Raw genomic sequence first — 25,189 nt, forward strand, 5'->3', positions numbered from 1 at the left:
GAGGATGGGGGAAGACCAAGAAAGAGGAATTTCTGAGCACAGACGTAAGTATGGTCAGCTCAGCCTGAAAGGGAGATGGTAGCAAAACATTTGCACCATTCTCTGGCCTCTGAGTGATTTTGTGATCTGCTCTAAATAGGGTTCTTTCTGATGATGAGCAAAGCCAGAAACCTACCCAGCTGTTCCTGGGCACAATGCCAGGGTTATATATCTTATCCAATTTTTCTTGCTTTAGTATATATAGCTTCATAGCCAGAATTAACAAACAAATAAACAAAAATGAGGAAAATGGACTAATACTAACACCTGCCTTACTCTTTTTAGCCAACCAAGCAGGCATTTTTAGGAGGTGATAAGTCCCTATCTGCAAAATCATCACCTTATGAAAATACATAAAATAATAAATCCCAAGAGAATCTGAAAGTTCACTTCAAGTAAAGAAAAAGGAGAGAAAGAATAAGTGAAAGAATCACTTTTCTCTTGGAAAGTGCCGGCTTTTTCTGAATTCTAATGGATGGTATGTCATTGAAGCATCATTTAAGTGACTGGAATGATTTTTCTTTTCAGGATGATAATGGATCCAACATAGGTGGTAGGGGACTAAGGGGAAGCAAGAATAGAGGCAAGTAGATATAGAAAAGACAGGCTGTAAAAGCTTTTAGTTCTTTTCATTACTCACATTTCTGAAAATGGATATGTCTGCATATTTGACTACAAAAATCAACTTTCCACACTTGAATATGGTGGGTGGATTATCAATTAATTCCATTTCCCCACCCAAGAAAAAGCCTTAGTTGCTGATGCTTTTGCATTAAAGGAAGCATTAAAGTTCCCACCTTAAACTTCACATATTGATGACGACCCACTGACTAATTGCCTGCACTTGAGGTATGTTGCAGTCTTAAGAGATGTTCTTCTTCGCTTCTCAGAACACCGTATCACTGTGCTTGTCATGATTAAATAGCATCATATTTGCCTTGCTCAGCTGAAACTAAGACATTTCGCTAGCCTTACTAATGCTGGCTTGACAACCAATTCATTTGAGAACGAGCCTAATGATTTGTCATTTAGGGACACAGAAGTGGATTTCAGAGAACTAAGAAAAGAGACAGTGACAAGTTATGTTGAGCAAACTACCCTTGTTTCTCAGCCAGCAGACAAAAATGTGACAAGTGTTCCAACTCTTGATTTGAACTGACATAACCAAAATAAAGTTATCAACTTTTGCAGCTTAAAGAGGACTTTAAAGATCTAGTCCAAAGATTTACTGACCATCGGTTCGGAATCTATCCATAAATGCCAATTTTCTTCTTTCCACAATTACTGCCATTTCCATCGAGATGAAAAGCATTGCAACAACCACTTCCATCCACACATGTATGTGGCACACATTCACTCATTTACTTTCATCATCAACTACTTATCGAGCACTAAAAATGTGCTATATACTATAATAGGTTCTAGAGAATACAAGGATGAATAAGACATAAATTCCCTGCCTTCAAGTAGCTCACAATCTCATAAGGAAGACAGACATTAACAAATACAATATAACACTGTAAGCAAAGGGCTATAGAATTATGAACAAGGAAGTAATCACTTCATGAAAATTCTCTCAAATAAGATGACATTTGTATCAGGTATGGAAGAATGAGTAGGCCAAGGGAGAAGTGAAAACGGAATTCCAGACAGAGAGATCTGGAGCAAAACCTTAGAAACACGGAAGAACATGGCACATGCAGGTTGGGAAGAGTTCAGCGTGGCAGGGATATGAAATATGCAGATGGCAGGAGAAAACGTAGATGAAGGTACCATTATCGGAAGGGAGATTTGAGGCCAAACTGTGTACAGCTTCAAAGGCCATACAAAGGAAATTCATTTTATCCTAGGTAAATGAGGTATCCAACATAAAGTTTTCATTTAAATGGGATCATGCTGTCTTCTTCAAATTGATCATCTCTCAGAACCAGGCATAACACCCTTTGACAGTATAAATATTCGTTCAGTGGAGATGCTGATGCTCAATGAATATAATCAGATTTGTATTTTAGAAAGATATCTCAGAAGACAATGAGGAGAGGGGACTAGAAGAGACTGCAAGAAAGAAGATCAGTGAAGGGATCCCTGCAAAAGTCTGTGCAAGACACGATGCTGGCCAAACGGATGGCAAAGAAGGGAGAGTCCAACAGTCACTTAGGGAGAGAAGGAGTGGGACTTTGCTACTGACTGGATGTGGGAGCCGAGAAAAACAGAAGAATTAGAGATGATGCCAGATTTCTAACATAGACAACGAGAGTTTCCAAATGGCTCAGTACCCTGATCAGCTCAAAGATAAGGAAGAAGTTGATAGGATCCAGATCGCAGGTGTCAGGGTTATACCTGGACAGGGGGTAGGTCACCTCTTCCTTTAAGTCATTAAGGAAGGTGGGCCCAGACACATTGGAGGTGAGCACAGAGAAAAATTAAAGGCATTTATACCTGCTGACCTCAGATCAGTCCAACTCCCCTTTATGTAGGTGAAAACACTAAAGGCTCAGAGCAATTAAGAGAGTTCCCCAAGACCACACCATACATTAAAAGCAAAGCCAGAGCAATATGAAGTTTTCCCAGGGCTCCTCCTACAATGTGATCATGTTTCCCTTTACAAATTAGGACAACCAAACACTTCATGAGCATAGAAACAGGAGAGAGCATATGTACATAAATTAAGAGCAACTGTACAGTTAAGCTTTTCACTGTTCTGACTGTCTAGTTCTCTGCAATTTATTTTGTAACCTGGTACATTTGAACATTTATTTTCTTTATTCCAAGGAAAATAGTCAGAAAGAGCAATAGAAAAAGTCAAAGTAGCCTTGAGGCTATGGTTTTTATAATATGACAAATAATCATTTTCTTGAATGAATAAAGAAAGGTGAGTGCAGGCCCTAGAGTTAAGTAAAAAATAATAATAAAAACAATAATAATAGTACAGGTAATAATAATAAGGAACTTACTTTTGTAATGTCTTAATGAAAAAAGAGACAAGAAAAGTTGGTAATGATTCATCAGAACACATTTCTACTATCTTCGCAATACAAATTTTTGGCCTCCTAAAAAGAAGGCACTCAGATTTACTAAACTGATTTTACTCATCCAAAAATCAGTATTTGGGACTCACCAAGTTGAGTTTAGAGTTTCAAAATGTAACTCATGCATCACTGAAGATACAACAAATACTGAACAGAGTAACTTCATGTTTCTTATCCACATTTCCTTCTTTATTATCTGCTTAAAATATCCAAGATCTAATGCAGTGGCCAGTCTTTTCCTGCCAGCCAGGTTACATAACTGGTGCCAAACTGCCTGCCACCAGTGTTTTAGGCTAACTTCAACTCCCTGATGGAACCTGGAGCTTTTTAAAAATCTAACACCCTGGAGAGCAGGGAATGTAGAAACAATGGAAAGACAGACTGCCTCAACATTCAATTTTATCTTTTATATATCACATGCTAATAAAATAATCAAGACTATTTGTCAAAGTATCTGACATATAAAAGTCACTAAGCAGTTTTCAGTCTCTCAAGAGAGAGGTAATGACAGTAATATAAATCGTGATTAATTTTTAGGTATTTCAAATTATCTAAGTAAAATCAGGAGGGAGGGTATTCTTTATGCTTTTTCTTTTTTTTTTTTTTTTTTTTTTGAGACAGAGTCTTGCTCTGTTGCCTTGGGCTACAGTGCCGTGGCATCAGCCTAGCTCACAGCAACCTCAGACTCCTGGGCTCAAGTGATCCTACTGCCTCAGCCTCCTGAGTAGCTGAGACTACAGGCGCGCACCACAGCACCCGGCTATTTTTTCTATTTTTAGTAGAGATGGGGTCTCACTCTTGCTCAGGCTGGTCTCAACCTCCTGACCTCAAGTGATCCTCCTGCCTCAGCCTCCCAGAGTGCTAGGATTACAGGCGTGAGCCACCTCGCCCGGACTATGCATTTCAAATAGTGCTGGTGACAAAGAAGATAAATTGCGCCACGACAAGAACCTATGAGAATCTTAAATGGAGTGAGGGAATCCAGATGCTGCCTTTCTGTTCTGTGCCTTGACACACGATGTGGGCACCTTTTTAAACACCGTTTTATCCAAGAGATCATCCTGACCACTCAACTCAGTCAGGACCCCTTGTCACCTCCTTCTATTTCATCTAGTTCATTCCCTGTGATTATACTAATCTCTTCATACTGGAATTATTTTTTTTTTGTATTATCACTTTAATTGCTTGTCTTCCCACCAGACATTAAACTCCAAAAAGCTAGACTATCACTACTGTTCATTCATCATGGTAATCCCAAAGCCTGGCAAGTGCCTCATCTGTTGTAAGTGTCCCATAAGTACTTGTTGCATGAATGAGTTGATGCATGAATGGATGGATGGAATGGAATGATTTGCAGAATCAACTTTTTTTTCTGAAGAGACTTGTCCATTATTAGACATATGTTATTTTTAAAAAAAGAAAAAAAACAATGTTATGTAGTAAAGGATTCGAGTTCAGGGTGGGAAAGAAGTCTAGATACTCAGTTAATTTTAATAGCTACGAGTGTTCCTTTTTCCTCTAATGGAAATCCTTTTGTCCAGAGCTCACCTTTTTAATTGACTGCAGCGACATCTACTGCTGAGTTAGAGGAAGATCCATCTTTTCACTTAATGATTGTCCACGGCGCCTGAGACAAGACCGCAGGGCACTCAGATGTCATCCTGTTGTCATGCATAATATTCTTACAGTAAGTTATCTCCATTCCACACAGAGAAAACGTCAGTGTATTTTTCATTAACATATCCCACAGCAAGTGAGGGACAGAAGTCCTGGCTGCAGCGCCCCTGCTTGGAGACTTGCTGAATGAGGGGAGAGCATGACTCCCACATAACTCTGCCTCACTAGACGAAACGCACTGCTGACATAGTTCCTCTTTATGTGAATACCACCTTCCTGCTGCATGATCCCACGGCAGAAGGCAGAAGGGCAAGCGGGCACAAGAGACAGAGAAAAGGGGCCAAACTTCCCCTTTTCGTTAAGAGCCCACTCCCAAGTTAATTAACCCCCCCATGACAATGGCACTAAGCCAAGCCCCCATGACTCAATCACCTATTAAAGGCCCCACCTCTCAACACTGTTGCCTTGGGGATTAAGTTTCCAACACATAGACTTGAGGGGACACAGTCAAACTATTGCAACCTTATTGCGAGCACCCAGGAAATGAAAGCTCCTACTGCTAAATTTGCTACATATTTATGTGCTCATAAAAAATGCTATGTAAAAGGTAAGTGTTCAATAAAAATTTTCTGAATAAGTATGTACTTAGAAGTTTTTTCTCCCAGGAGCAAGGCTGGATTTGCCTTTCAAATCCCACTCTGACTGAGACTCTTCCATGATGAAATGCACATTCACGTGGCACTTTTCTAGGTTTCTACCTGTGAGCCTCACCTGCGGGGAGCTGAGGGTTGGCTTCCTTGGCTCTATGCTCTAGGCAGCCACAGACAAGTGCTAAAATTCTGGACTACTTATAAGCAAAAGTAGTAACTATGGAAATGATCTGAGTAACTGGATTCATGGTGGAAGATTCGTCAGTAAGATTAGACACACTAGTTAAGAGGGTCAGAGTTCATCCTCATTGCTCCTCTGCAGCAGGTAACAGCCAGGTGATTTGCCTGTTGATGATGCTAAGACAAAGAGAGGTGAAATTCTCTTGTCACTATCATTAAGATTTTTTTAAATAAATTTTTTTAAAAGAGTAAAAACTAACTAGACCAAAGGTCTAAAGAATTGTCTGTAATGGGAGATGAGGACCAAACAACTGCATGTTTAATAAAAGCATATATTATAAAATTCTAACTCCTCTTTGTAAAACAATACCTCTTAATCTCCCAAATGAGATTTCCGCAACTTCCCAGACAAAAAGTGTGGCCCTCTGCCCCTCAGAGTGTGGTCCACAAACCAGCAACATCAGCATCTCCTGGGAGCTTTGTACAAACGGAGCATCTTGGGCCCCACCCAGACCTACTGAATCAGAACCCACCTTGGACCAGGATCCCCAGGTGACTCGTATGCACACTAATGGTCAAGAAACACTGCCCTTTTTTCTAAGGACTATGCTCAGCTGTATAAAATTAGTAAGACACTCATGGTGCAGGGAACTTCATATCTTAATCTACTGCCTTTGTGCTAAATGCCCTTAGGATAATCATGTGGGGACATTTTTTCTTTCCTAACAGCTTTCTGTAATAATCCTACCATGTTCCAAAAAATAAAATATATAATTAATCTGGGAAGGAGAAAAAAAAAATCTTAGAGGTGTACCTATAGCTTGAAGAAGTAACATTTAAAAAGTGAAAAACTCTAATTAATTATTTGCATCATCTCTAAGACAGGTGATCACTACAATCTCCTCACACTAAACTGATTAGATCAATCAGTGGAGACCTGGGCAGACAACCACTGGGTCATGCTGTGGAAAAAAAAAAAAAAAAATGAATGAATGAGCAAAGGCCATTAGAAATCCTCATCAGATTTTTAAATAGTTCAGCCATCATATTCCCAAGAACACTCTAGGTTTTTAAATTTATTTTTGGTAGCGGATTGCTTTTTCTCAAATACAGTCTTCTTGGGAACTCCCAATATATCAAAGCTCCTTGAGGGAGTGGAGGGTAAAGGAACCCAAGCCAGCAGCTGGCCCTGCTCCTATCTTACAATGTCCCTGTGCCCTTCTCCACCTTTTGAAACCTACCTAACCTTTACAGTCTTGTATAAACGGGCTTCTGCTTCACTTTGCACATCTATGTCTACTCATATAATGTTACAATGACCCTATGAGTTAAGCATTATTATGCCCTTTTTTGAGTTAAAGAAACCAAAGCTCAAACAAGTTAAAAAAAAACCTCACCCAGGTCAACAGCAGTAAAGCGAAGGCTTGAGTTCAGGACTTCCTGCTCCAAATTCTAGGCTCTCAACTGCCATCCTGCATGTTGTCTCTAATGCTTCACATGGTTCCCTTAGCTGAAATCACTATTTCACCCTTCACTACTTTCAGGGCATTTTTTTTTTTTCACAGCATATAGCACATCCTGCCTCACATTATAGATTTTTCTTTCCCATGACTCAGCAGCTCCTGGAGAGCAGACACTGTGTTCTGCTCATCACTCATGATCTAGCAATAATTTATAAATGGCAAACTGAGTTCTTCCCAGTTTTCTGGGGTTTGCTTTCCTTGAGAAAGTGCACGTGGACGCAGACCCCTGGAAAAGCTAAGAGCTCACCAAGCCAGTTCTGCTTCAGGTAAGCCGCATTTACTACCACCACCACCTGCCCCTCCTCCATCCAGGTGGGGCCATTGACTAGTTCTCACTAGCAGAATTTAAGCACAAGGAAAATGAGGAGTTCTGGGCAGCCTTCCCTAAGTTCTCTCTCTTTCCTGCTTCCTGGATAGCTGCAGAGCATCCAGTAAAATTGCTGAGGCCCAAGAAGATGCTGGGGATACTAAGTGGAAGAATAACTGAGTGACAGTGAATTGTGAAGAAAGCAAGAAATAAACCCATTAAGCCACTGAGACTTTGGAGTTGCTTATTATAGCAACTGGCCTTCCCTGAGAGATATATCCCCACTTATCCAAAGTCCATCACTCAACTTTTTTAGTTAGCAAGCTGTTCTTTCACAACATAAATGCTTCCAAAATTTAAACTTTGGAATAAGGAAAAGAGATTATTGAACAACCTTTCCATGGGGTGCTGGAGCCTCTGAGAATTACTTTACTGCATTAGTACTCTGCACCTTTCATTGCCCTTGAAATTTTTTACAACACTCTAAAGTTATAGACAACTAATAGCAACACAAATGACTCTTCTTTAGATAAGCAAATTAAATATTCAGTAGAGGAACAGCCTTACTAGAAAAAGTCCATCTTGCATTCATCCATTCATCTGTAAACTCATTTCAATAGTTTTTGACTCCACATAAATTTGTGGTTCTTTGATGTCTCCTTTGAACCAGTTGTGGTGTCTGCCTGGTTCTTTCATTAATTGAGTTAAATAAAATCTTTGACATGTATTCATTTTACGTCTGTATGAGAATCATGATTATATCTTGTTTTAAAAATTTATCTTTTAACAAGTATGAATTATTGATGGTCCTTCAAAAGTCATTAAACCAAGGTCTTAAAGAAGGAGTGTATTGATACAGCGAAAGAGATTAAGAGAAGAGTGAAGCCTCTTTGGATTCCAGGGCAGTCCCAGGTAGGTGTGACCAGTGCTCAAATGAAGAATGCAAAGTGAGCATGATGACCAGGAGAAGGAAGAAGGAAAGGCTGCAAGATTCCATTGAAAACAAACTTCCCTGCATCAGGATTTTTCTCACGGTTTGCCCTACTTCCTTGTTATGAGTGGATTAAATAAATGAGTTGTCTTTATATCTCTCTGTGAATTCTGTGGCTCAATCCTGAGCTGTCAAGCCACCATGACAACCACTCTTCACCTGACTTCTATGTGCATGGCCTCCCCTACACATCTGCTTCCCACAAGGCAGGCAGAGAAGCCCAAGGCCCTGGTCCTGCAGGATGTGCAATACCTTACCAGGCTTGTGATAAACAAACCCAGGTGTTAGTTCACCCAGTGCCTATGGCTGATTTCACATCAAACCTTCTGCCATTGGAAGTTGACAGTGCAACTTTGAGTATTTATCCCCAAGGATCCATCAAATCCATCCTGTTCCAAACATTTGCTATCCTCTTTCAAGAGGAGCAGCTTGAAAATTCAAATCCCATTATTTCAAAAAGATTTCAGCCCTGCAGGAAAACTTAGAGATGGAACGTGTAAATCAAAATCTCCTTTGTTGTGAGCACTCCTTCATTTAAAATTCCTTCCCTGGGTCTTGATAATCTGTTTGTGAAGTTTATTTTAAAGGTTCTTCACATGAATTCAACTGGGACCTCTTGTTTGACCATATAGCTACATCATGTGCAAAGTTCTGTGAAAGAATTCTTCTGTGCAAGCAGAAAGAAGTTCTGAGTTGGAAAGGCAGAACCCTGTGGTTATCAATTCTCAAATGCTGAAACGAAATAAACAAGTTCACTGGCTGACTCCAACCTCATCCGATCACTAAAGTTAGCTTTAAGGCTTTAGCATCCTTTTTTATGGTCTCAATTGGAAATAGGGAAAAATTACTTAAGTGCTCTGTTTTCCAAATTGCCAAAGTTAAGAGTATTCTTTCTCTGATCCTGACTAAGCCAAATAAAATTTGGGAGACTCCAAATATTCCAGATTCTTAATACAGTGGGCCAAGAGCATTTAACTAATTAACACACCTTAATTAGCATCATGTAAACTTAAATCAAGAGATAAGGACACTGTTTTGACTATTTTCTCAATTTTGTTTTAACACAACTGCAAGTTTTTAACATCAGCTTTATTTACTTTCCTCTGTATTTTTCAAAGACAACAATTTATACTTAATTTCTTCCTTTCTGAAAAATGTCCCAGTTGTCCTAGTATTTCTTCTTTTTTAATTCCCAGAAGAGCCTACTAGATGTTTTCACATTTTAATAATTCCCCAGCTGAGCCTACAAGTGCATTCTCCTTACAAAGAAATTAGTTTGCAGCATTCTCCTCAGATGTAATGTGCCTTATTAATGTTTTTATTAACTGTAGCTGATGAAGAGATTATTTTCTGGCTTGGTTCCAAGACTCCTTTTCTGGCTCTCCAAAGAAAAATTGACTGCTGCATTTTCACATAACAAATGCATTCTTAATGAAAGAAATGTGATTTTTTTCTAATTCTCTAATTTGATTATGAAAATATAGGGAAGAGCTTCAGCTTCTGGGAAGCATTGAGTCCATTATCTCATGCAGATCATTAGAAGACATTAAACCAAGATAAATAATTTGGAGTTCAGATATTTGGGTTTAAGTTTCCAGAGGGTTCTTCCCAATCAACAAGTCCAAATTTATTTTTAATGAACCTTAGATACAAGAACCCAATGTCTAGGATCAGGGCATTAAAGACACAAAAAGAGAAAAAATGTTCAAACCAGGATCCTAAAACATTTAAGATATCATATGTTGCAGCTGGAAGTAAGATACAAAAAGACAACTTGATTCTCTGACTTGGGTAAGCAATCAGCCCGCAGCAGAGAGAATCAGGTTTAATAAATGTCTCACGACCGTCTTAGGTAATGTGATGGTTGTTTTCATTCTTTGGTAGGAGCCATCAAAAGGCTTTATCTCTATAAAGCCACCCAATTAACTATTTGGAAATTTTTTAATTAATCACTCTGTGAGAAGACAATCATCTGATCTTCATCTGATTCAGAGGCTAACAGAATCAAGGTAATTGGCTCAACATCTCCAAGGTCTGATCATTTCTACAGTGTCGAAGTGCTATTAAGTTCATTCTTAAAAAACAAAAAAAAATTGTTTTAAATGTTGGATTTTGTTTCAGAAAAACCTAGTCCCAAAATGCTCCCCAAAGTTCATGATCAGAAGGCACACTATATAATTAGTTGATTACTAAAAGCTTGTAGATGTTGAAACTACTTTGCAGTAAATAGAAACAGAGAAAGTTAAAACCAGGTGAATCTCTACCTGCCATGTGATATTTAAGCTTATTGTCAGTTATAAGCATTATACAGTTCCTGATCATTACCCTTTTTTCCATAAATCAAGCTAATGTCATCTAAAAGCCTCACCCTGCCCCCCACGTTGCTCTCCAGGAGAGATGCAATAAAGCCTCCCCATTCCTGCTTCCAACTGTGCCGGAGAGGTTCAAGCCCAGAATGGCTACCAGCTGGAAGAGAACCCCCTTTTAAGCAATACTTAAGGCTGGGTGCTAGGTGCTATGAGGGTCCCAGAAAAATAATAAGCAAAGTGAGATAGTGCAATGAATGGAAATTAAATAATACTGACAATAACTACTCGAGGAATTTCCAAAGGGAGGACTCGGTGTAAGTTAGGGTTCCCAGGAAAGGCTTCAGCCAGATCTGAGTGTGGACACATGAAAGGGGGAGAAAGCTATTCCCGAGAAAGCAATGGTAGGAAAAAAAATGGGTCAGGAATGTTTGACGCACACTCTGGCGACAGTGACTACAGCCCAATTAAGACAGAGGTCTTGGACAGAGTCATAGGGATAAAATAGACAGGAAGACAGACCAGACAGAACATGGAGATCCTTGAATATATCAGGAGTGTATAAAAGAGACAAATATATTTTAAGAAATGCTTCTGATCCTTGAACCACTGAATCCTTGAATTACCTGATCTAAATCTCTGACTGCTTATTTTAACATTTAATCTCTCCTTTACTTTTGCGGTGTTGCATATCTTCTTTGCACCTTCAATCCTTTGAATTTCAAAAATAGCTTCAGCTTCCTGAGGCCAACTTGACAGTTCTTTTAGGAAATCATACAGGACCTACTACTCTAATATCGCTACTGTGAACCCTCAGTCAGCAGACCCAGATGGTCCAAAGGTTATTTTTTAACAACCAAGCCTAATTTTCTTTCCTCAACATAGGAACAGCCCCAGGGAAGCTTTACACCTGAGAGATTCAGCTGAGTGCTCTGGACATGCTAAATTGTGCACATAGGCAGTCGTGACTGCTACTGCACAGTGGCGACACCCAGCTAACTCTACTTTATGGGTTTCCATCGGTACATTTGAGACTGAGAGTTGACTCCATGCTCACTGTCTCAAAAGAAAACTTACAAGTATGGAAGGTAATTTGCAGTGTTACACAGCTGACTTGGGCAAAATGCATGGTGTCTGTTAATCTGAGTTCTGCCTATGACTCTTGGAATTTAATGAATTCCTGAAGCCTCAAGTTCTCTGTGCCTGAAATTCTTGGTGGGGAAGTCCTACAAATAGCTATGAAACATCATTAATGTCAGTCTTTAAGAAAAATTTAGCACAACCCACAAAATTATGCACACCATCAGTCCTTTCCTCTTTCCAAACACTTTAACATGTCCTATGTTAAAGGAAAACAATAGTTTGACCGTAACCAGTATCTGGAACTGTTCATCAGAAGTCTCATAAACATTAAAATGAAAGGGAAAAAAATAGTGTACATGAAATTCTTTTTAGGCTAGCACCTGATTTTCTTTAGGCTTGGCCAGTCCTCTCTCTGACTTTGGTTCTAATGAATTCTGTGTTTGTAGTCCTCAGCGCACATTTGCGAGCACAGTTGGGAATGAGCAGCAGGGAGGAAGTCTATTCATTTTGGGGCATTTAACCTATTTATAACCTACCACATGCTAAAAAGAGGATTTAGGGCTTCTAACAAAAATATGTACAATACAACAAGATGAAAATAAATGGAAAACTCAGGAAATAAGTGCATTTAAAACCTACTAAAATCCTAAATTTGCTGAATATTTTACCACAGACATATAGATAGATTTTTCTCCCCTAGAAATCCTCAACCACTACAAATCTGCACATAACCAACAGTTGATATAGTACTTAAAAGGCATCCTCCTCTGCAGATTGAGTTTCCCGTATGTGTTCACCCTCATGAGGTAGGGAGAGGCAGGGACCATCATCTGCACTTTAAACTCCGGCACAAGGGTGTCTTGTCTAATATGAAAAACCAAGTCTTTGCTTCTTGTCTAGGAAAAATAATTCACTTCTTTCAAAAGATTACTCTCGAATCCAGAAACCCTGAGTACCATCTTGGGGATGGGAGACTCCTAGGCATGTGGCCGATACCTACCCAAGGAAACTCACCAGGAGATGCTCACTCATCCTGGATACAGGTGTCTGGGCACAAACCTCCACAGCCCAGACTTAGGAGTCTGTAATGTGACCATGAGCTTTCCAGGAAAATTGAATCATGAATATTGACTTTGTTTGATCTCTATGTGGACTGTAGAAAAGCTGGAGATTTCTAAGACATGCTAATCCAACACACAAAAGATCACTAACAACAATGTAAATCTTTACTAATGGGGATTCCATTTATAATACACAGAAACACTTCTCAAAATCCTCTTTCCCTTACATAAACAGAAGCTGCCTTGCCCCAAGGGGATAACCAGTAGATTGAGTCGAGCACAGCTGTTTTCTAGGGTTAGGATCCAGGTATCAGTAGTTTTTATAGTTCTCTAGGAGCTATAAGAAATTGATTCCAATGTGCAGCCATGGTTGAGAGCGCTGGTTACATTGGACTAAGGTTTCTTTCCTTCTTCTCATCCCGTACACATATTTAATTACGCTAGCCCTGGCAGCTTCCTGAGCAAAACTTTAAGCCATAGCTTAACATGTTATACAGGAAAATACAGTGGCATTTGTTGCATTGAGGAGTTGCTTGAAATCTCACACTACCCACTATTTTTTGTGAAGCATCTCTTCCTTGCTGCCATGTGTTGCACTATATTAAGGATTCAGTCTTAGCTACATGCTATGCGTTTTAAACGAATAAGAAGGAGGACAAGGAGAAGAAAGAGCGTGCTGACATGTTTTAGGGATACGGGTTGGACTTTTTCACAGTGGAATGCTCTGTTTCCATAAAGCTCTCCCACCACACTTATGCTACAGTCCATTCTACCTTCCTACCAATTCTAAGCACATTTGTCTTATGTTCCTCACCCTTTCAACTTGCTAAATTACCAGCTACTGAACCTGATAAATGAATCCCTTACAGAGCATAATAAATGATAACATCTCAACGAGTTATGCTACCCAGATAGCAGTTCTACATTTTTCTAAGGCCTTCTGAAGACACATTATCTCAATGCAAAGGAAGGCTCTAAAGTAGGAAAGTAGGTCCCATGTGACGGCAAGAAGGGGATATAAATGAGGGAATCGGGCAGTGCACCCCTGAAGTCACACCTCACAGATGGCTGCCCACTCCCAGCAAGCCTGGGCTGTAAGTGAAGATTCAGTTCCCTGCAGTGGAGTTGGTTGGCCACCGGCCTCACATCTATGAGGCCACTCTGCTCCACTCCGTAGTCATTTATCTCTCTGTGTGTCAGCCTCTCACTGTTTCCACAACACACAGCACACACTTAGCAGGTGCTTAAGGAATGTCTGGTGAAAAAACAGATACATGAGCGCTCTCCCTTTCTCTGTTTTCCACAAACATCCCTAGACCACTAAGTGACTATCACATTTTTAAAAGATTTCCAGAGAAAAATATTCCAGTTCTTCAATCAAGTGCCCATTCCAATGTTAGATGCAGGCTTTTGAAAAAAGACATCTATAATAATTCTTCAATTAACTAACTGATAACTTTTGGAAGCTTTATCCATCTGGAACAGCCACAAAACTCTTAAGCAGTAGCCAAAAATGGTTTCTTCCTGAGGAAGAAAATGGAACCATGCCACCCTGAAGCTCTCGTCCAGAACACATGAACTCAAAACATATTTAAAATAAAGACATTAATTTAACAAGATTGATCATAGGATTCTTAGAGGATAGAAGATACATAGATGAGTAGTGGCTACAAAAGAAGAAAACAGAAGACAGAAACCATGAGTGATAGGCGTGGTGACTGCCACCCACCCCATCCATCCCACCAACCACGTGACCACGTTCCCCTTGCAAACCATGGTGTGGAAATGAGCATGTGACCTAATCCCAGCCAATTAGGGGCAAGATAAATTCTACCCGGAATCTGGGAAAGGCTTCCTCTCTCTTTAAAAGAGCTGTTGTCTTCTTTCTCTGGACAGTGTCTTGACTGTATGTGACACCTGAAACTGCAGTAGCCATTGCAACTATAAGGACAACAGCCCAAGGGCCAAGTCAACACACCAAGCAGGATGGCAGTGCAGCAAGATTAAAAAAACTTGAGTTGCTGATAACAATTGAGCTACTGAGTCAACAGCCACAGGAGTTTTATCTCTGAACTTCTTGTTTTGAGAAAAAGTGTATTTCTTTACTCTTTAAACCAATTTAAGTTAGGATATCTACTACTTATACCTGAAAGCATCCTAACAGACATAGAAAGCAAAAAGGAAAGAATTACCAGATATTAATTACATTGTAAATGTTTAAACATTAAAATGGACATGTTGACTCAATTTGGTCATATTGATTTTACACTTTAAAGAGTATAACTGTGTGATTTATTATAGCAACAGAATAAGAAGTGGTATGGGTCACAGTGTCTTTTCTCTGTACAGGTTCTTGTCAATAAATCTGAAAACTAACTTATTAGATCGGAGCAGAAATTGATTCTGCATATGCAAATAGACAGCTTCCTATATGCTACTAGCATTTTACCAATCAGTCAATCCACCTCAATCAAAATGTGGAACTTTCACTCTATTCTGACAACAAACAATTCACTCCATAGTCACACTCACTTCCCTGCAACAAGATCAAGAAACTAAGCTCTCTCCCTCCGCAGCTCTAGAAGCAACGCATACGCGACATATGTGAAAACAGAAGCTCAGAGAATTTGAGGCCATAAATCTACTGCTTTGCCTTAGAAAGTCATCTCTGTTTTCTGCTCTTGTCATTTCACAGGAAATGAGACTATAATCTATTCAAAGAGTTTGCATTATTTTTAGCCCACTACCCACCTCAATCTGTTCATGTTTAAAAATTTATATGGGTTTTAGCGTTTGCTTTGGAATACCATTCATATTATAAAATTGGAGGTGATAATCTATAAATAAAGTAACCCATTTAAAAATAGAGAGGATGGCCAATTAAAGTGTTATTACAAGGCCGGACACGGTGGCTTACGTCTGTAATCCTAGCACTTTGGGAGGCCAAGGCAGGTGGATTGCTCAAGGTCAGGAGTTCGAGACCAGCCTGAGCAAGAGAGACCTCGTCTCTACTAAAAATGGAAAGAAATTATCTGGCCAACTAAAAATATATATAGAAAAAATTAGCCAGGCATAGTGGTGCATGCCTGTAGTCCCAGCTACTTGGAAGGCTGAGGTAGGAGGATCACTTGAGCCCAGGAGTTTGAGGTTGCTGTGAGCTAGGCTGACGCCACGGCACTCACTCTAGCCCGGGCAACAGAGCGCGACTCTGTCTCAAAAAAATAATAATAATAAAATAAAATAAAGTGTTATTACATTAAGTCAGATTATGTTTTGAAGGATCTCAGTGTCTTCATTTTTATTGATTCACTATGAAAAAGCTATACTTAATTTTACAATGTTTACACTCTGAGTATAGCTGCCATGCAGCTCTCCTTTCAAAATGATGCTGCTCATCAAATACTTATTGAAACCCGTATTAGTTTCCTTTGGCTGCTGTAATAAATTACCACAAACCTATGGCTTAAAATATGACAACTTTATTAATTTATAATTCTGGAGGTCAAAGTCTGAAATGGGTCTCACTGACCTAGAACCCAGATGTTGGCAGGGCTGCATCCCTTCTCCAAGGCTCTAGGGAAGAATCCATTTCCTTGTTTTTCCAGCATCTGGGCTACCAGCATTTCTTGTCTCATGGCCACAGCACTCCAACCTCTGCTTTCGTCATTACATCTCCTTCTCTGACTCTGATCCTCCTACTTCCCCGGTAAGAACCTTTGTGATTACACTGGGCCCACCCAGGTAATCCAGGATAATCTGCCCATCCCCATCTAAAGTTTCTCTTTTTTGAGACAGGGTCTCACTTTGTTGTCCAGGCTGGAGTGCAGTGGCACGATCATAGCTCATTGCAGCCTCCAACTCCTGGGCTCAAGCAATCCTCCTGCCATGACCTCCTAAGTAGCTGGGACTACAGGCATGCACCACCATGCTCAGAAAATTTTTTTTATTTGTTGTAGAGATGGGATCTCACTATGTTGCCCTCGCTGGTCTCCAACTCCTAGCCTAAAGCGATCCTCCCACTTTAGCCTCCCGAAGTGCTTGGATTACAGGCCTGGTGCCCGACACCCACCTAAAGATTCTTAACTAATGAAATCAGCAAAGTCCCTTTCACCATGTAAGGTAACTTATTCACAGGTTCCAGAGATTACAACAAAGACATCTTGGGGGCAGCCAGTATTCTACCTACCACAAAATCCATCACAAATAGGGGAGATTTTCCACTATTTCATGTGACCTGAGAGTATTTAGGAAACTATATCAATTAATATTGCTTCATAAGTTATTGATTTTGAGTTACCAGGAGATACTCCTGTCCTTTCAGGAAAAGGTTGGTGGGCTAATAAAATTCTAGACCCAGACACTTCTCAAACACAGTCTTCCCACAGTGGGAAAAAGAACAGTTTGAAACATCTGTTCTTGCTTTGATTCCCAAGAAACCCACAATTCTAGAAACATGTTGACAAATAAATGTATCAGGAAAAGAAGTGACAGCAAAAGGTAAGAGACACCTAGGGAGATAGTAAATTATTATAACAGGAAAAAAATCTGATAAAAAAAATCTCAAGACCTGGGAAAATCACCTTTAAAAGCATAACAAATCACTGAATTAGTATCACTAATTTAAGAAACTTTAGCCGTGCATGGGAACTGAAACCAGGAGTCAGGACAGGAGGACAGCAGAGCTATTTGTCCTGAGTCTCAAGCCTGACAAGCCTTAACATTTAACTGCTATGAGGCAAAAACTGGCAACAATCCAAATGTTCATCAACAGGTGATTACATAAAAAACAAAGTGGCCGGGCGGGGTGGCTCACGCCTGTAATCCTAGCACTCTGGGAGGCCGAGGTGGGCGGATCGTTTGAGCTCAGGAGTTCGAGACCAGCCTGAGCAAGAGCGAGACCCCATCTCTACTAAAAATAGAAAGAAATTATATGGACAGCTAAAAATATATATAGAAAAAATTAGCCGGGCATGGTGGTGCATGCCTGTAGGCCCAACTACTCGGGAGGCTGAGACAGGAGGATCCCTTGAGCCCAGCAGTTTTAGGTTGCTGTGAGCTAGGCTGACGCCACGGCACTCACTCTAGCCTGGGCAACAAAGTGAGACTCTGTCTCAAAAAAAAAAAAAAAAAGTGATATATCCTTACAATTGAATACTACCCAGCTATACACACACACACACACACACACATATATATATTACATGTAACAGGGAACAAATTATCGATACATACAACAACATAGTTGAATCTTAAAACCATTATGCTAAGTGGAAGAAGCCAGACACAAAAAGGTATATACCATATGATTCCATTTGTATAAAATTCTAGAAAATGCATACTAACCTGTAGTGACAAAAGTAGATGAGTGGTTACCTGGGGCTGGGGGCCAGGGCAGGAGTAGTCACTGGGGCTGGTGTGATGGAAATGTTTTGCACTGTGATTGTGAAAGAAGTTTCATGGGTGTATGCAACTGTCAAAATTATTGAACTGGATGCTTTAAGTGGGTGTAGTTTATTGTATATATTATATACCTCAATAAAGTTGATTCTTTAAAACTCTGACTTCTATTCAGTGGTAAATTTGTGTTGAGGAGCACGGTAAGACCACAGCCCAAATGACCATTCCAGCCTCTCCATATTTTTCTAAGATCCACAGTCCCTCCAACTACTTATAAGTATTTATAGATGGCAAGCCAACCTCATGAGTGGTGAAAGTTGTTCTCTTTGACCACAATCCAGGGGTAGACACCACATGACCTCCCTATTTCTATACAAAGACAACCCTCTCCCCCTTGTTCCTCTCTCCAGGAAAGTGCTGGAGTCTGAATATTCATGTTTTCCATACTGAAAAGACTTAACTGTACATGATACTTCCATATCATAAAGCCACCATCTGGGAAGTCACTTTATGTGTAGATTTTTGTCTTTGTTTCTCACCTGCTCAGTAAGAAGGTATCTTTGTATTTTGCCTTTTATTTCATTCACTTCAAACCTGTTCATGTAAAACAGGAGCATTTCAGACTAAATAATTATTAAATTGTTCACAGACCAATGTTCATATTATTTCGTGTTTGTGTTACAACATTTTGATATTATAATATTGTGATACATTTATAGCTTTTATCAGTTTCATTTCACATGTTTTTAAAGTAATCATTGCCCAATACGTGCCAAATTTGGCCAGAAAATAATTCAGTAAATATTGTCTGTCCACTGGAAGCCCATTCCTTATTGTCTTCCCTCCGTGCTATATGCATATTCCACGGGAGTCCCAGCTACACTGCAACTACAACCTTTACGCCAACCTATAGTGTGATAATCCTGTAATTATATCCAGAGCAAAGTCCTGGACCAACTTCCCAAATTTCAATGAAATACACCCAAACTGGTAAAGGTATAAATGGATCCAGCTGTTAAAGACTAAGAGAATTTTAAACGGGGGATTTCTTTGGAGAAGAGGTCGCTTCAGTCAGGCCAAAGGAGTGGGGCTTCAAGGAGTCACTCCGAGGTTAACAGAGCCTCCCCCTGACGAGCGGAGAGGGGCAGACTGGGGGCTGCCCTGCTGACAGGGGAAGGAGAGCCGAGTTGGGGGTCAGCCTGCATCCTCAGAGTCTCTTGCCTTGAAGGTGGGCTGTGAACAAGAGGCACTGAGTATGACGTGTTCTGAACACTCTGGCTGCTGAAAAGAGGTTGAGTTTGACAAGGTAACGCGGCCATAAGAGTAAGGAGAAAAGTCATGGGACTGCCCAGCTGCTCACCTAGAAGCAGCAGAAGAACTTTCCCTAAGGAATAAATTCTAAAAGGACAGAGTGGGACGAAATGCATTTGTTTTCTGACTGCAGTCCACTTACGCTGCTGTTTTAATGTACTGATGACACACATCTCCTTCCATTTAGAAGTCCCCCTGAAGCCTACAACTGTCTTCTAGCTGGGAAGGAAAAACAGAATTCCTTCCAAAAATCAGGCAACCATGCTCATAATGGGCGTAGAAAACTGTCTGAAGCCTGGCTATATAAGAGCATGAATATAAACTTATTGAAGAAATACTGGATAACTTTTTCCCAAATGAACCACCCATAAGTATAGAAAATCCATTTGGGGCTGGGCATGGTGGCTCACGCCTATAAACACAGCACTCTGGGAGACCAAGGCAGGAGGATCACTTGAACCCAGGAGTTCAAGACCAGCCTGAGCAACATAGTGAGACCTCGTCTCTATAAAAACTTTAAAAACTAGCTGGGCGCAGTGATGCACACCTGTAGTCCCAGCTATTTGGGAGGCTGAGGCAGGACTGCCTGAGCCCAGGAGTTGGAGGTTACAGTGAGCTATGATCACACCCCTGTACTCCAGCCCAGGCAACAGAGCAAGATCTGTCTGGAAAAAAAAAAAAAAAAAAAAAAAACAAAGAAAAGAAAATCCATTCTGCTCCACAATAGTTGCCAATGAAAGAAGGCTGTCACCTTAGAAAAAAAATAAAAGGAAGTTCGAGAGGAGGGAAAAGGAAACACACATGACTCTTACCCAGGCCTTGATTCTGCTGTTCCCACTCGATGGCATCTGGCACCTGGTAGGTGGCTCCCTCTAACAGGCCCATGTTTCCTTGCTCTAAGTCAGGTTCTTGGGACGTGACACCAGGGAGAGTGAACCCCGGCAGCTCAGTGTCGCCATCCAAGCCCTCATCCAGGGAGTCTGCATCTTTATCCTCCTCATCTTCTTCCTCATCTTCCTCTTCTTCGTCTTCATCTTCTTCATCCTCTTCATCCTCATCTTCTTCTCCCTCTAGGCAAAAAAGAAATCAAAGGGAAACATGAAGACATACAATGAGTACACAATCAAACAAATGAATCTTTTGAAATGATCCAAACACTACAAGATAATCATGCTTGGCCTTTTAAAATAAATTGTTATAACCAAGTCAGACAATGTGAGCTTTGCAGAATTATGTGCCCACTATATATCCTGTATTTTAAACTTTCAAAACCACAGTTATATCAGACAGGTGTCATGCATTATATTTACTGGGAGTGAAAGTACAGGTAATATGAGTTGGTATTAAAGTCATTTATATTTACTGCAGGGTAGGAAACATCCCCTTCCTGTTTTCTGGAGATCATTAAAGGTTTATCAGAAAACACACTGAAATACTAACAGAACTTAAAAGGAGCTGTTCCAATCCCTTTATATCTCCTAATATAAAGAAAAGAATTCATTATTTTAGCATTTTTTCCTCTTCTTCCATAGCAGTGAGTAGAATTCATGACAATGTTAAGTAAGAAATACATAAATTCACTCTTGGATCCTGTTCTCCCTATGGAGGAATAATCTAAAAAACTGGAAAAATTGCATCAACATGCTCAGTCCAACTCTAAAGGAACTGGGAAATGGAGTACTATCAAGGACAGAAAAGCAACACATGAAAAAAATATCATTATCATCGTAAGAGTTAACATTTAAAACTTGTCATTTTCAATACTTCAGGTGCAGTGAATTTAAGGAACATAGGATCCCCAATTTCATTTTGCTTCTCCAATTTTAACTTCCTAGGAATATTGCAAGGCCCCATCATCATGGATGCACCCCTGAAGCCCCCGATGAAAGCCCACCAAGCTCATAGAAGGCCTTCCCTTTGGTCTTTCCCCTTGGTTCCCAACCCAGCAGTGACTGCAACAGGGAACCTTCATCACACAGTGGAGAAGAGAAGGGAAGAAGGACAACCACAGCCATGCAAGAATTTTTGAGACTCCTTTCTTGCTTCTACACAACTTTCTCCCCATATACCCCTTTTCCTCTATCATTTAGAGGTTCAACTTTTTAAAAAATGGTACTTCTAATCTTTTTTTATTCATATATGTACTTTAACTTCATGGGATTAATACTTGTCACCGTTCCAAAAATACAACAAATATTTACTCATGGGTGTCATTCTAGGCACTGGGGATAGAGCAAGAATGTCTCTGCCTTCGTGGAGCCCACATGCCACTCAGGGAGATGTACAGCAGCCAAATAGATATACCAATAGGCAGACATTACACTCTGACTATAACTGGCAAGAAGACGGAGAAAACAGGGCGATTAAGGCAAGCGTTTCTGATTAGGTAAAGTTTGACCAGAACCATACCAAAACAAAGAATTCTCTTGTTTAATTCAGGTCAATATCTACAGCAAGAACATTCCCAGAAAAGGGAAAAGCAAGGGTAAAGCCTTGAGGTAGGTGGGCACTTGCCGTGTTCAAAGAACAGCTAAGAAGACTGGGCTTGGGGGCAGGGTGGGACAGAGAGAATACAGGGAATGAGGTAGGGGCCAGATCTGATTTTTAAAAATGACTCTGGCTCCAGGATGGAGAACAGGCTATATCAGAGCAAGAGACAAAACAGGAAGACTCGTTAGGAGGCTATTTAAAAAATAGGGAATAGATGCTGGTGCTTTGGACTAGGGTGTAGTCTGGGAAGAGGAGAGAGGTGGTCATGTCTGGGATGTAATTTGAAGATAGAGCCCTGCTGGTAACGATGATGTGAGATGTGGGAGGAAGATCCCACATTACTGAAAATGGGAACTAAATGATAAAGAGCAAAATCAAGAGTTTTCTTTGACATACAGTAACTTTGTGATGGCCAAATGGAAATGTTGGAAGTCTGGGAAAGGTCAGAGCTGGAGATAAAAATTTTGGAGTCATCAACTTATAAATAATATTTAAAGCCTTGAGACTGGCTGAGATCATCCAGCGTAGGAAGAAAGGCAAATGGTCCAGCCCACACCCTGGGCAACCTGCCATTCAGAGGGTGGCCAGCAGGGGGCGATCCAGCCAAGGACAGCGGAGTGACCACTGGCGGGAGAAGAACCGAGAAGAGTGTGGGGTCAGGGAAGGCAAACGAGGGAAGCACTTCCAAGGGTCTGAGAGACTGAGGGTGTCTGGCTTTGACATTGAGAACGCATTGGTGACCCAGACAAAATTTGTTTCCGAGGAATGACAGGGACAAAAGCCAGGTTGGAGTGGTTCACAAGAAAATGAGAAAAGAAGATACAGCAAAGATAGAAAATCTTACCAGAAATTTGGCTGAAAAGGAGAACAGGGACACTAAGGTATAGTTGGAGAGAGAGATGGGGTCAAGAGTAGGTTCTTAAAATAGGAGACACTAGAACTTGCTCATAAGTTGATGGGTAAGACCCGGTGGGGAGGGACAATTGCCCATTCTGGAGAGAACAGAAGCTGCTGGAGCAATACCCAGGGAGACAGGGTATGGCAGAGTAGCTGCACACGTGGACTCTGGAGCGCAGGAATTGACTACCGCGGTGTGATTTGGGACAGGGTGCTGGACTGTGCTGTCTCAGCTTCCTCGTCTGTAAAACTGCTATCATTCCCCCCTCACAGGGCTGCTGTAAGGATTACAGCAGTTACTGTATCAGGCACTTAGAACTAAGCCTGGCACACAGCAGACGCTGCACAAGATTAGCTTCTTCGCAATTACTGAGAGAGGACGGGATCCAGCGCACAGGCTGGCTCGACACAGCCTCCCCTGCGACAGGAGGACAGGCAGGGAAAACCGGCTCCCGCGCAGGCGAGTGGGCAGATTTGATGGTGGGAATATGCGAGAGCTTTCTTCATATTTCTTTTATCTTCTCAATCAAATAAAAAGCTGGAAAGGAAAAGAGAAATGTTGGTGGTTTGAGGCGAGAGGAGAAAGTGTGAAATAGACATCTTGGAGAGTGGGAGAGTGAATTTTCGGGGGAAATGTGGTAGGACTGCCAGGCAGCCCTACGGGCCCGCTTGAGATGTGACATCATATATTTAAAGTGAGACCTGTTAAGATGGTTGTGTGTTTCCCTCCAGCCATATTCAGGGGCTTGGGTGCATGGGCGGAGAGGTGAGTAGGCAGAGAGATTTAACCAGCAGCAGGTTTTACTAGGAGAGCTCTCTTTAGAATGTGGGGGATGCAGACAGGGTAAGGAAGGGTGTGGACTGTGTGAGAAGGATAATTATAAAGACAGACCAGGGGCTCGAACTAAAGAGAAATTGAGGAGGAGGTCGGCAAGAGGAAAAAAAAAATGATGGGGTAATTGGATTATGGAGAAAACTATCAGGGATCCTCGAAACTATTCAAGGATTTCCACTTCTTTGTTTTAAACTCTGGACAGGTTTATTTCCCCTTCTCGTTGTGGGGGGCAGGGGGAGGGATACGGAGGGAGTGGCGCCCCATCCCTCTCTCAGCGTGGCCCCCAAAGGCACCCATGGTCCACAGCTTCACAACATAGCAGGGACTCCCAGCTGTCATTCACAAGTGCCCGTTTCTGTTCAAGAAAATGGAAAAAGAACAAGGACCAGAAGGAAGGTACAGGAGTGAACCAGGAGTGAGGAGGAATCTCTGAGTCAGAGGAGTAACCTGAGGCCTCCGGGCCAGGGCAGAAGGAAGGACAAGCAGACAGACATCTAGAGGAGAAGCCAAAGATGTTGACCAGGAAGATTCAGCTGTGGGACACTAACGCCCACATCACCTGCTGCCTGTGCGGCTGGGACCTCATCAACACCACCGCGGTGACAGAGTGCCTGGCCACATTCTGTAGGGGTTTCCTGGTAAAGTATTTGGAAAAGAATAACACCTGCCCTTCGTGTGGGATTGTGCTGTCAGAGCCACCTGCTGCAGTACATTGATCATGGCAGAACCATGCAAGATATTGTTTACAAATTGGGACCAACCCTCCAGGAATTGGGAATGAAAACACAGGGAATCCTATCACAAATTGGGCATGGAAGTACCTAGAGCCATCAAGGGGGAGACTTGTTCTGCAAAACAACACTTATATTCCCATCCAAATGGCAAAACCAAAGCAGACGACAGTTCAAAGAGAACTCAGAAGAGAAGCAAGAAGAGGACAACGATTGATGATCAAAGGAGTGATGAGTAGGTGAGCATCTGTCTGGAATGCAATGGCAGCAAACTGTGGGGAGTGAAATGGAAATGGACCAGCTGACAGTCTTACATCTAAAGAAGTTCATCACCAGAAAATGTAACCTATCTTTCAACAAGGTAATGGTCGATCCATAATTAGAAACCATGGCAAGTCATTTCTTATTTGTATAAACGCTTCAAAAATTCTTTAGTTTGGGGGATTTTTATAAGTTTGTTTGGAGATGTTAATCAGAAAAAAATCTCATTTTGTTTTGCCTACCCCACCAGGTAGCCAGACAGGAAACAGCAGTGAGGACCAGATGAGTGAACAGATAGATGGAGAGATAGAGAGAGAGAATAGGATACTTTCAAATTGTGATAAATAGTGAGAATGAAATGAAACCAGGTGACCTGCTAGCGCAAGGTGGGGTTGGTGGCCGGCGAGTTGCATGAGCTGCGTTACTGGGGGCCCACCTGAGGCACTGACACGTGTGCGAAGATATAAACCACCAGCAGGAG

General features: G+C 41.1%; 1 protein-coding gene and 1 pseudogene across 1 annotated transcript in view; one reads left to right on the top strand and one right to left on the bottom strand.

Moving 5' to 3' along the window:
* Positions 1 to 25,189, bottom strand: part of ARMH4 (armadillo like helical domain containing 4) — a 96,261-nt gene that overhangs the window by 43,633 nt on the left and 27,439 nt on the right. The window contains exon 4 of the mRNA XM_069464988.1: positions 20,307 to 20,564. Coding sequence (XP_069321089.1) covers positions 20,307 to 20,564 — 258 coding nt within the window. The remainder of the gene's footprint in view (positions 1 to 20,306; positions 20,565 to 25,189) is intronic.
* On the top strand, positions 24,229 to 24,826 carry LOC138380913 (polycomb group RING finger protein 3 pseudogene; annotated as a pseudogene).

Source organism: Eulemur rufifrons, chromosome 2 (assembly GCF_041146395.1).
Source record: "Eulemur rufifrons isolate Redbay chromosome 2, OSU_ERuf_1, whole genome shotgun sequence".
Classification (NCBI taxonomy): Eukaryota; Metazoa; Chordata; class Mammalia; order Primates; family Lemuridae; genus Eulemur; species Eulemur rufifrons.